This window comes from Myotis brandtii, unplaced genomic scaffold (assembly GCF_000412655.1).
Source record: "Myotis brandtii unplaced genomic scaffold, ASM41265v1 scaffold105, whole genome shotgun sequence".
Taxonomy (NCBI): domain Eukaryota; kingdom Metazoa; phylum Chordata; class Mammalia; order Chiroptera; family Vespertilionidae; genus Myotis; species Myotis brandtii.
In genome coordinates, this window is record NW_005353538.1 from 2,452,584 (window position 1) to 2,462,202 (window position 9,619).

At 61.8% G+C, this 9,619-nt stretch overlaps 1 protein-coding gene across 1 annotated transcript in view; it reads right to left on the reverse strand.

Moving 5' to 3' along the window:
- CEP164 (centrosomal protein 164kDa) overlaps positions 1 to 9,619 on the reverse strand; it is a 76,511-nt gene that overhangs the window by 2,055 nt on the left and 64,837 nt on the right. The window contains exons 17-29 of the mRNA XM_014539275.1: positions 6,845 to 6,976; positions 6,549 to 6,765; positions 5,547 to 5,624; positions 5,243 to 5,362; positions 4,801 to 4,923; positions 3,703 to 3,846; positions 3,286 to 3,369; positions 2,639 to 2,814; positions 2,239 to 2,365; positions 1,919 to 1,986; positions 1,354 to 1,564; positions 728 to 835; positions 95 to 209 (exon numbers count right to left, since the gene is read on the reverse strand). Coding sequence (XP_014394761.1) covers positions 95 to 209; positions 728 to 835; positions 1,354 to 1,564; positions 1,919 to 1,986; positions 2,239 to 2,365; positions 2,639 to 2,814; positions 3,286 to 3,369; positions 3,703 to 3,846; positions 4,801 to 4,923; positions 5,243 to 5,362; positions 5,547 to 5,624; positions 6,549 to 6,765; positions 6,845 to 6,976 — 1,703 coding nt within the window. The remainder of the gene's footprint in view (positions 1 to 94; positions 210 to 727; positions 836 to 1,353; positions 1,565 to 1,918; positions 1,987 to 2,238; positions 2,366 to 2,638; positions 2,815 to 3,285; positions 3,370 to 3,702; positions 3,847 to 4,800; positions 4,924 to 5,242; positions 5,363 to 5,546; positions 5,625 to 6,548; positions 6,766 to 6,844; positions 6,977 to 9,619) is intronic.

Here is a 9,619-nt window from a genome sequence, read left to right on the forward strand (position 1 = left end):
CGCACAGAGCGGAGGAGGGGCTGCCCGTTTCCCTCTCCACGGAAACCGGTCCCTCCCAGCCGCCCTCCCTGTCCTCCCTGCGGCCACCACTCACCATGAGGCAGGGGCCCGGACTCTGAGCTTCCACTGCTAGTGTCTTCCGTGTCGCTGAGGTCAAAGGTCACCACTTTCTTGGTGGGGGGCCCTCTCAGAGTGTCCTCATCTAGAGCCTGTGGGTAGAAGCAGCAGTTCTTGCTGGCCCTCGCCCTGCGCCTTTGCCCACTGGCTTTGTGCTGGAGAGGAGCCCTTCACCCCTTCAGGTGCGGGCTCTTTGGGGCCAGGGTTCTGGGAGGGGCACATCCTGTGGGCTGCCTTGCGGGGTGGGGGGCGGGGGCGGGGAGAGGCTCACAGAACTCACCCACCTGAGACGCGGGCAGGCAGGCCACCAGGACCAGGCTGGTGCCCACCCTTTCTCTCCCCAGTAAACTCGCCCTGCAGGGTCTCCCCACCCACGCCTGGGCATCCGGGGAAAGGCTGCTCCCCGGAACACCTGTCCTCAGGTTCCATGGCCGGGGAAGGGCCAGGGCTAGATCCTCTCCCAAGAAGCTTCAGCAAGAAGCTCCGGGTCTCTCAGAACCACGCAGCACAAATTACCCAACGCAGAGCTGAAGCCATGCCGTCTCCCCGCCCGGGAGCCTCAACAGGACCCAACACCCAACCGCATCCGGGCTGCGTGGCCAGGGCTCACCTCGTCCTGCAGAGAGGCCTCCAGCTCGCTCAGCTTCTCCTCCTTCCTCTGCAGCAGGTCGCGGCCTCTCCGCATGGCAGACTGCATCTCCCCCAGGTGCCTGGCCTCCTGCAGTCACGGGAGGGGAGGGGCCTGTGTGACCCACAGACGCTGGGGCCCAGCCTCGCCCTCTGTTTGCTGGGTTATCGTGAAACATTACTTAACTCTCAGTCTAGGTTCTCATCTAGGAGAACTGCTACTTTTCATGGGCCCTGAGAATTAACTGAGATGCAGTATGTTACAAGGGAGGCGCTGGATGTGAAATTCAGAGCAGCTTACTGCACTCCTCACCTAGAAAACGGAGTAACACTGGCCCCTTGCACATCCCCTGCAGTTCCTGGGAGGCCATGCGGTTTCTATCAGAGCATCCTGCCCACGGTGCCCAGCCTCGCGAGCCTAAGGTGAGTCTTTTCATCCTCGAGGAGCCACAGAATCTCCATCCCCGGCCCACCGCCCGACATGACGTGTGCCCAGAGCCCAGGGCTGTGCATCCGCCCTCATGGGGTCCCCAGAATGAGCAGTGGCGGGCGCAGCCCCGGCTCCCCAGCCTCCCTCCCCGGGGCCCAGGCTGTCCTCCAGGCTCTGACCTCCTCCAGGCCCTTGCGCACGTCATCGCCCAGGGCCTTGGTGCCCAGCAGGTCCTCGGGCGCATCCGAAGCGGTGCCCAGCTCGTGGCCCCAGTGCTGCTGGGCGGCTTTCAGGGCTGCCTGCCGCCTGCGCATGGAGCGCGTCTGCCGCACCAGGAAGGCCTTGGCACTGCGGAGAGCCACCCCCTCGGCAGAGAGGTAGTGCCGGAAGCTGATGGGGACAGGCGGGGAGGGGGCGGGGGTGAGAGGGCCTACAAAGACTCCAGAGCCCTGCTCTGGGTCACTCCAGCTCCTGGCAGACACCCATCCTGAGCAGACTGGGGGTGGGGCGGGGCTGCCGAGGAAAGGAACCCAGCCACTGGAGACCACACAGGGCGTGTGGCACTGTCCTCCAGATAGAGGCCAGGCACTCCCGTCAGCCTAACTCTCGCCCAGGCATCCGCAGATGCCAGCCTGCCGTGCCCAGTCATGGTGGGCACCGACTTCCCTGAGCCATGCCCACGGGTGACTGCCGTGACCTCGCTTCCCCCGGCCCAACCCCAAATAGGATGGGCCATCGACGCACCTGTCCAAGGATGAGTCAGCGACCTCCGGGCTCTGGGAGACAGAAGGGGGTGCCTCTTTGGTCTGTTTCTGAGGACACAGGAAAACCCACTGACCCAGGCCAGCAGGTGCACGCAAGCGCCAGGCCTGAAACCCTCCCAGAGCCGACGCCCCAGCCCTGCTGGAGGCCGGGCACTGTTCACCCCTGAGACCCTCGGACTATGGAAGTGGGGGACCAGGAACAGTAAGAACAGGAGCTGGAGGCCCAATACAGAGCAGAGCCCCGCCCCTCCTGGAGCCCCGCCCAGCCATCCTGTCCCTGCCAAGGCCAGAGAAGCTCACGGTGCCAGGGGGTGTCTTCAGGTCCTCGACATGGAGGTCTGGCTCACAACAGGGGGAAGCACTGCTCGCCTCGACCGCCAGCCCTTTCAGCGCCTCCTGCTTCCTCTGAGCTTCAGCCTCCAGGTCACTGCGGGTGGGGGTGCAGGAGGTGAGCAGGCTCCCCTGAGCACACTGTCGGGACCCCTGGTGGGCTTGGAGCCTCACCCGAGGTAGAAAATAAGACCATCTCCATCACTTCACTTCCGGCCAAGCCTCTGAGGCAGGGCTGGGGCTTGAACGGTGAAACCAGGACCCCAGCTGCTCCCGCCTCCTCACACCCCCATCCCTACCACAGGCAGCAGAGCCTGGCTCCAGCCCTGCCTGGGACGGGCCGAGCAGCGGAGGTCAGAGGGCACGCCACCTGATGCGTCTCTGCAGCCCCTTGGCCTGGGCCTGCAGCTGGTCCACCTGGGCTTCCAGCTCCAGCTTCTGGGCCCGCAGCTCGCCCAGACTTCTTCGGAGCTGCCGGTTGGACTCGAGCAGGTGCGTGTGCTCCTGCTTTGCCTCTTCCAGGTGTTGATGGGTGGCTGTGACTTCCTGGGCAGAGGAAAGACAGAAGCGCCTGGAGAAAGAGTGGGAGAAGGCAGGGAGCCGGGAAGCCCCAGGACAGGGCCCCGACAGGGCCCACACACCGAGGTCACGGGTCCTCCCCCTCCCGCCCACCCCCCACTCCCTGGCATCCTGTGCTGGCTCCCCCACAGGTACTGCTGGTGGAATAGCCCCAGGGCCTGCAGGCAAAGACCAAGTGAACAAGCGGTGGGGGGTGGGGAAGAGAGAGGGGGGCAGACAGGGAGGCCAGGTGAGGAGACCAGGCTCGCTCTCCAGCGCCACCTGCTGCTTCAGGCCGACAGCCGCCTCTCCTTGGGGCAGCCTCCTCCTGAGGGAGGGGACCAGCCTGGGCCACCGCCAGGCCCCAGGGTGCAGGGGCAGAAAAGGCCCATCCTGTCTTGGGGGAACCATGTCTCCAAGATCAAGGGCACCTGGGGACCCTCCACCCCACTCCCTCACCTGAACGTCCAGCTGAGCCAACCTGGCCTTGACCTCTTTGGCTCTGGTTTCCAGCTCCACCTCTAAATCTTGGAGTTTCCTTTCCTGCACAGAGCAAAGTCAGAGGAAAAAATGTGTGTGTAGAAACGGTGCGAGGCATGAGGTGAGGGCAGGAGGGGTCCTGACCCCCATGCCATGGCACACCCCCTGATAGGCTCCCACCCCCTCCCATGAGCCCCTGTGGCCTCCCAGGAAAGCACCACCCCTTGTTTATGCCCAGGGTGGGCAAGGAGCATCAGAGGTGCCAACCCCAAGGTCCTAGAGGGGCTGACCCCCTTGGCCCAGAAAACAAAGGAGCACCGATGTCCCAGACTGGGGTCGGCCAGCGAGAACCCCTCCCGCAGCTGCTGGCCTGCTGCCCCCACTGTCCCAGCCCACCTGCTCCCGGTGCCGGAGCCCCAGGCCCTCCAGCTGCCTGGCCTGCTCCTGCCTCGCGGCCTCCAGCTCCCGCTCGTGGGTCCTGCGCAGGCGCTCCAGCTCCCCAGTCAGGTGCCCCAGCAACGTGGCCCGCTGTGTCCTCTCCTGCACAAAGGGGGCCGCCAGTAGGAAACCGCAGTCCCCACCCCTGCCAGTGCCCCAAGGCCAGCCCTTAGGACAGCGGGGTCCCCCCAGAGAGCACAGGCTGGACAGTGTGGTGAGGAAATGCCCTGGGGAGCCTCCTACTGCTGTTGCCTCCCTCAGGGAAGAGGCCATTAATAGTTCCCTCTTCCTCGCAGGTCAGGACTGGTTTGGGAAGGAAGTCAGATCCTTCATGACCCGCTGGTTCTGCTGGGAAAGACGGCACAGAGAGTCTGGGATCTGGGGTCCCTGGAACCGCAGCCTAGAAGTCCGGGCAGAGGCCCAGCCGCGGGCCAAAGTCAGCCACGGCCACTGCTCACCCGACAGTAGCAAGCCAAGCCGAGGGCGGTGGCTTAGGTAACTGACCTTTCCCACCCAGGCCGAGGCTGGAGATGGGCAGGTGAGGTTTGCCTACTGTTTGGCTCCTGCCAGGCTATTTCCTGGTGTCCTGGGTTCCTATGAACCCTGGTGGCAGGGTTAGGGTGGCCAAGGCTGAGGCTTTGGGATCGGACAATCTAGGCTTGGACCCTAGCTCCTGCCTGTCAGCCATGGGTCGGGGCAAGTGGCTCGCGCTCTCTAACTCTCCGTTTCCTCACTTTTAAAATGGAGGTAATGATAGGACATCCCCCCGGGGTGCTGTGAGGACTGAATGAGCTAATCTAGACCAAGCGCTGAGAACAGGGCCTGGCACGCGGCCCACGCTCAATGTCAGGGTCGTCACCACGAAGGCCAGTGCAGCCTGCCCGGCGGAGGGTCCCTCCTCATCCGATGGCTGAGGCACAACGTGACTTGGCCAGGGCAGGGCCAGGGAAGAGAGCCTCCCACAGACACTCCCCGCCTCCCCTCCCCCTTCCCCCGCCTCCAGCCCGCCCGCCAGGGCCCAGGCTGTGCCACATGTGCCACGGGGAGGGCCGTCACCTCGGCTTCATACTGCTCTCTGGCCTCCGCCACCGCCTGCCGGTGCTCCTCCTTCATCTTGTCCATCCTCCCCTCGTGTTCCCGTTCCACCTCCCGTCGCTTCTCTCTCAGGAGCCCACTGAGCTGCAGGGCAGGCGGCAGGATACAACGGGGGACTGAGCGGGCAGCACGCAGGACTGAGCGGGCTGGCACGCGGGACTGAGCATTCGGCCTCACACGGCACCCCCCGAAGGCTCCCATGCACCCAGGTGCACGACACGTGATGGCCACACTCCCCACTGCCTCCCACACACAGGGCATGGCGTGGAGAAGCACTGCCGCGAGGGAACTGGGCTGTGAAACGGGAGCGGAAGTGCCAAAGTGAGAGGACCCTCTGGGCCAGGATGGCTCAGCGGTCAGAGCACCACGACAGTACCCGAGCCGGGAGCAGCGCAGCACACACCTCCTGCTCGTACTCCAGCAGCTGGCGAGCTCTCCGCTCCGCCCACCCCAGGCTCTCCTGCTGCTGGGCCTCCGCTTTCTGCTGAGCTTCCTCTCCCCGCTTCTGGAGGCTGGAGACCACCTAGGAGGGCCACGGGGGTGAGGCAGAGAGCACGAGAGTGGCCGGGGACCTACTTCCCAGGACCCGGTGCCCCTCCCGCAGGCTGCAGGGGGAGAGGCTGCCTCCCTCGTGTGGCAGGGAAGGGTCGAGCGTGCGCTCAGGGCCACAGCCCAGGCTCTACCCACAGGCCAGGCCCGGCACCTACCTCTCTGTGCTTAGCCTCCAGGGAGGACAGGAGCCGCGCCAGCTCAGCCCTGTACTCTGTCTCCAGCGCTGCTGCCGCCTGGAGAGCAACAAAGGGCCAGTGAGGGATGCTGGGCAGAGAAGGCTGCTGGGCAGCGACCCAGACCAAGGAGGAGCCAGGAACACCAGCCCCAACGTGCCGCGAGCTCAGGGGATGAGGGAGCCTCTGGCACAAATTCCTTCTCCCGATACAGCTCAGCCCCTGAAGCCTGCAACCAGCCGACAGACAGGCATGTGGGCAGTGTGGAGGGCACGGAGGCGGTCCCAGCCACTGCTGCCACCCTGCCTCTGGGCGCTGGGGGCACTCCCGCTGGTGAACACGGCCAGGCAGGGAGGCTGCAGGCTTCGGTCCACGCCCGCCTGCTGGTCTCCTGGTCTCAGCGAGTCTCCATCCCTCACCAAAAGGAAAGAGAAGTCCCTCGGCCTGGCTGTTACTCACTTCAGCCTCTCACCTGGGGACAGACCCTCACACCAGAGGGGCATGGAGGAAGAGCGAAGGACAACTTCCTGAGTGCACTACCGCTCAGCGAAGGCAGGAGAAAGGGGAGGGTGGAAGGTCATCGCATGTCCCCAGAGACAAGGACAGGGACGAGGCACAGGCGTCTCAGGACCTCTGCTCTGGTCGAAGTTCTTTCAGTCATGAAATCTCCCCAAACCCACAGCCATCTCCCCCCAAACTTCCTCCCAGCCGTGGCAGCACCCAGGCACCAGGCCCAGCAGCCCTCTGGGAGCCTCTGCGACCGACCGCTCTCTGCAGGGACCGGACCCAGCTCCTGCCCGCAGCCAGCTGGGTCACGTGAGCAATGGGCCCAGGGTCTGCGCCCCGTCTGTGCAGACCCCACTTTCCGCCCGGCGACCACCTGCACGCCCAAGGCTCGCTCGCTCTCCACACTCGGTCCCTCCCCAGGCAGCCCAGGCCGTGTGGGGCCGTATCAGAGAGGAAGGTCCCACTCTACTTGCTCACCTCTTTCCTCTCCCCTTCCAGCTGCTCCCTCCGCTGCTGCCGGGCCTTCTCCTTCTCGGCATTCAGGGCAGCCTGCTCTCTCCTCTCCGAAGCCTCCATCTCTCCCCGGAGCCGCTCCAGCACACGCTGGCTGCCCTGCTCCAAGCTGGCCCTCTCGGCCTCCTGCAGGGCCGCCAGCTCCTCTCTCAGCCTCTGCAGGGAAGCCTGGTGCTCGGCCCTCGGCAGACGGAAGGGTGAGGAAGGAGCTGAGCCCTCGGGGCGGCCCCAGGGGCTGGGCAGCTCGCATGGGCACTCACCTGATTCGGTCTGCATCTGCCTCTGCGCTGGACTGGACCTGGGCCCGGAGCCGGGCCAGCCTCCGGCTCTCCTCCTCTCTCATCTGAGTCCCCTCCTCCTCAGTGGCCTTCTGCAGCTGCTCCTGCAGGAGCCTGGGGAGGAAAGGCAAGGCAAGTCTGCTGAGGGCCCACCCTATTCCAGCCGTATCCCCGGCTCTCGGCCCACAGGCCTGTGGCCTGCTGGGAAGTTTCTGGAGTCTTACAGGGGCGCTGACCCCAGCCTCTGGTCTCTTACAGGGGCGCTGACCCCAGCCTCTGGTCCTGCTGCCTCCCTGCACTTCCCATGGGAGGGGGACCGTGAACTCCCCTGCCCTTTCCTCAGCAAGCGGATTACAGGCTGCCTGATCCCAGACCAGCATTCCTCCCCCAGGCTCCCTCTGCCTCAGCCTGACCCTGGTCCACATCTTTCTCTCTCCACCCATAGGTTCTGCTCCAGCCACTTCCGATGAGCCACCTCTGACCCCACCGCTCTCCTGGCCTCTGGGCCTTGCTCCTGCCGGTTCCTCTGCAAGAATCCCCTTCTGCCTGCCCATCGGTGTTCATCATTCAATGCCAAGCCCCGCCATCTCAGAGGAGTCTTTCTGACATGCTGGAAGCCAATCCACCCTTGCTGCTTGACGCAGTCGCTGCAGGGATGTTTCAAGGGACCTGGCGTATATGGCATACTGTTCTTAATATGTTTGCTCCCCCTCTTAATGCTATGTGTTTTAAACAGGACCACCTCTCTGAGAAAGGTTGTTTCCCCAGGTGAGGATTTTTATCAGTAAAACCCCTTAACTAAGTGCCAGGTGGGTAGTTAATCACTTTAACTACGAACAATCACGCTTAAACTACATAATCTTTACTTAGAATAATCTCCTTCAGTTACATCCTTGTAGCTTAATAGAACAATAGAGTAACCTTGGAATGGAGATAAGAAACGCCCTGACCTTTGGAATAGAATAGATAGCGTTAAGATCAAATAGTATAAATACAGATGTAAGAGGACAATAAAGAGAGGAACCTGGCTAGGAGGAACCTCGCCCTGATGATCACCTGAACGCTGCCTCCGTGTCATTCCTTCCTCGCCGACTCCGTCCACACCTTGGGGAACCCCTGGACTTGTTGGGGCTGGACCCCAACACTGACACCACCCCCCAGTTCACCAACCACCCCATCACAGCTACATCCCGCCACTCCACACTGCCTCACAAGTAATCACCTGTACGTCTGTTTTTCTTTCAAGTTTGGGAGCTTCTCCAGAGAAAGAACCTTTTCTCAAAACGTGTTACATCCCAGGTACCGAGCACAGGACCCGCCCTGGGATAGGTGCTCCGTACTGTCTGCTGACTTCGAACAGTGTCACCTAGCCCCAAACACAGGCCGGCCCGTAAGTCACCTTCCCGTTTAAAACTTTAATAACGTTTTTGGCAGTAATTTTTTTTTTAATTTTTATTTCAGATTCTGAAAACTTGTTCCTTGGAAATTTATTATGGGAAAATGAATGATGGAACAACGCATGAAAATCACCAAATTTCATTTTCAATCAGCCCTCCACGACTCTAACACAGAGAGCACATATAGGCTTCCATTTTGGGTCCACCCACTGACCCAGCAGTGCGTCCCAGGCAGGAGACCCTGCTCAGATCACACGCAGAGGAACACAGGGGGCGCCGGGGGAGCAGGGCTGAGCGTGTGCAGGGCGCTGCGGGGGAGCAGGGCTGAGCGTGTGCAGGGCGCTAGGGGAGAGCAGGGCTGAGCGTGTGCAGGGCGCTGGAGGAGAGCAGGGCTGAGCGTGTGCAGGGCGCTGGGGGGGAGGCAGGGCAGACTAGGGCAGCACATGCCACAGACTTACACACGGACCCACATAAGGTGCACTGGTGCATGAGCTCACACCCAGGACTGCCCAGCAGCTTAGGGACATGTTAACAGCCGTCATGGAAAATGCCACGGAAAGACCCTGTGCTTTGAAGTGGAAAGTGAAGGACATTTATGTGACATCATTTTTCATACATAGTTTTAAAAATTCGCATTTTCTGTACTTTGTATTGTAAAAATAGGAAACATTAAAAAACAAAAAAAATTATTCAATTTTTAAACGGTAAAGCGACTTAGGGGCCACCCTGTATAAGCAAGCTCTGGGGACCTATGAGGGCATCCTCTGGACAGACCGACCACGGGAACCATGTCGCCCCAGCAGACATCCCGCTGCTGGCCCCAGGCCCCCAGGGCGCTAGGGGAGAGCAGGGCTGAGCATGTGCAGGGCGCTGGGGGGGAGCAGGGCTGAGCGTGTGCAGGGCGCTGGGGGGGAGCAGGGCTGAGCGTGTGCAGGGCGCTGGGGGAGAAGCAGGGCAGACTAGGGCAGCACATGCCACAGACTTACACACGGACCCACATAAGGTGCACTGGTGCATGAGCTCACACCCAGGACTGCCCAGCAGCTTAGGGACATGTTAACAGCCGTCATGGAAAATGCCACGGAAAGACCCTGTGCTTTGAAGTGGAAAGTGAAGGACATTTATGTGACATCATTTTTCATACATAGTTTTAAAAATTCGCATTTTCTGTACTTTGTATTGTAAAAATAGGAAACATTAAAAAACAAAAAAAATTATTCAATTTTTAAACGGTAAAGCGACTTAGGGGCCACCCTGTATAAGCAAGCTCTGGGGACCTATGAGGGCATCCTCTGGACAGACCGACCACGGGAACCATGTCGCCCCAGCAGACATCCCGCTGCTGGCCCCAGGCCCCCAG